This window comes from Phytophthora infestans, genomic scaffold (genome assembly GCF_000142945.1).
Source record: "Phytophthora infestans T30-4 supercont1.102 genomic scaffold, whole genome shotgun sequence".
Classification (NCBI taxonomy): Eukaryota; Oomycota; class Peronosporomycetes; order Peronosporales; family Peronosporaceae; genus Phytophthora; species Phytophthora infestans.
In genome coordinates, this window is record NW_003303657.1 from 320,171 (window position 1) to 322,419 (window position 2,249).

Below are 2,249 nucleotides of genomic sequence, written 5' to 3' on the forward strand. Positions count from 1 at the left end.
CTGTGTCACAGTGAAATACTAGAGCAACTACTTGTCAGTTTAAAAGCGTGCCATCATTACTGCTGTTTTAGAACCTGACCGAACGAGTTCTTTGGTGGGCCATCAGCAAGGTGACAAGAAGTGTGCGTAAGTGGGATGGAAATTAACGCTTGGAAAGAGTCAGACCGAGTCGAATACACTCGCTTTGGGAACCCACGTATGCCAAGTGTTGATACCGTTTGCGATTGGGGCCTCCGCGTGGCGAGACACGGATGAGGCAGCAATCATGTGGAGCATTGAAATAGCAGGCTTCTCGAGAGACCCCTCGTCGAGGTTTATATGCAAGCACGATGTGTATGGCGCAAAAATTCGTGAAAAGTGGTCGAAGGAACCGCATATGGACGAAGACGTCGATCTGTTAAATCTTTCAGAGTTAGATGATGTGTTAGACGATAGTAACCTGGTACACGAAACATTTCAGCAAGGAATAAAGTCCTCACCCGTTTAAAGTCCTCTCTTTCACGGCACTATTAAATATAGTCCGGACTCTAATAGGGCGCCTCCGTTCTTAATATTTAAGTTCAAAATAGCACTATTACTATTTTTTTCGTATGATCCTTAACTGTTAAGGGCTTCCCAGTACTGCATTAAACTAATAAAGTACTGGGAAACCCTTAATTCTACTTTAATAGTATTAAAATTACACACTGACCACTGATTGGCTGCACGTGGCTGGCTGGTGGAGGTACGTCATGATGTCAGCTTACTGGTTGTGAGCGGTCAGAACCGAACACGCCTAAGACTCGTCCGACCTCGTTCAACATGGCCGACGCCTCCCCCGTGACGAACCGCAAGCAGGTGGCCATCCTGGACTTCGGCTCGCAGTATAGCCACCTCATCGCGCGTCGTGTGCGTGAGTTGCATGTGTTCTGCGAGCTTTACTCGTGCCTGGTGAGTGCCGACGAGCTGCGTCAGCACCAGCTTACAGGTATTATCCTGTCAGGCGGCCCGCAGTCCGTCTTCGATGAGGGCGCGCCGCACGTACAACCGGAAGTGTGGCAACTTATCGAGGAGCAGAAGCTGCCTGTGCTGGGTATTTGCTACGGTCTCCAGGAGCTGGCCTTCACCAACAACGGAAAAGTGGCGCCGTCGCAGAACCGCGAGTACGGCAAGGCCTTTGTCACCCGCAAGAACGGCGTTGACTGCGGTGGTCTATTCGAGGGTCTTCCGGACGAGTTCCAGATGTGGATGAGCCACGGCGACAAGCTGCATCAGAACCCGGAAGGATTCGTGGACATTGCCACCACCGAAAACTCGGAACACGCTGCCATCGTCAACGTGGCGCGCAAGTTTTATGGTATTCAGTTCCACCCGGAGGTGACCCACAGCCCGCGCGGCAAGGACATTCTGCGCAACTTCGTGGTCAACATCTGTAACTCGCCCACGGATTGGGACATGCGGAGCATCGCTGACGCCTTTATTGAAGAGGTGCGCGAGACTGTCGGCCCTGAGGGACACGTCATTGGCGCCGTCAGTGGAGGCGTCGACTCCTCCGTCGCTGCCGTGCTGCTGCAGCGCGCTCTGGGTGACCGTTTCCACGCTGTGCTCATCGACAACGGCTTCTGCGCAAGGATGAAGCCACAGAGGTCGTCGACCGCCTTCAGTCGAAGTTGGGCATCAACCTGAAGTGTATCGACGCCTCAGACCGCTTTCTGGCTGCTCTGAAGGGTGTCAAGGAGCCTGAGTCGAAGCGTAAGACGATCGGCAACCTGTTTATTGAGCTGTTCCAGGAGGAGGCTGAGCGCATCGGCCACCCCGTGGACTTCCTGCTGCAGGGAACTCTATACCCGGACGTGATTGAGAGCATCTCGTACAAGGGCCCATCGGCCACAATCAAGACCCACCACAACGTCGGTGGCCTGCCGGAGAAGATGCACCTGAAGCTCATTGAGCCGCTTCGTGAGCTGTTCAAGGACGAGGTTCGAGAGCTCGGAATGGCTCTCGGCATCGACGAGCCCAGTGTGTGGCGTCACCCATTCCCGGGTCCTGGTCTTGCCATCCGTGTGCTCGGCGAGATAACGCCGGAGGCTTTGAAGACGCTGCGCCACGCCGACTCGATCTTCATTGAGGAGCTGCGCAACAGTGGCCACTACAAGACCACGGGCCAGGCCTTCTGCGTGCTCCTGCCGGTCAAGTCTGTGGGTGTCATGGGTGACGGCCGCACGTACGAGAAGGTAGTTGCTATCCGTGCTGTCAGCACTTCGGACTAC

The 2,249-nt window shown here is 54.6% G+C and overlaps 1 protein-coding gene across 1 annotated transcript; it reads left to right on the top strand.

Moving 5' to 3' along the window:
• Positions 1-801: 801 nt before the first annotated feature.
• On the top strand, positions 802-2,217 carry PITG_19656 (GMP synthase [glutamine-hydrolyzing], putative; the record flags this gene model as incomplete). The annotated part of the gene is made up of 3 exons (XM_002896168.1): positions 802-1,581; positions 1,626-2,173; positions 2,214-2,217. The coding sequence occupies 3 exons, from the start codon at positions 802-804 to the stop codon at positions 2,215-2,217; spliced, it is 1,332 nt and encodes a 443-aa protein (XP_002896214.1).
• Between the last annotated feature and the right edge of the window lie 32 nt (positions 2,218-2,249).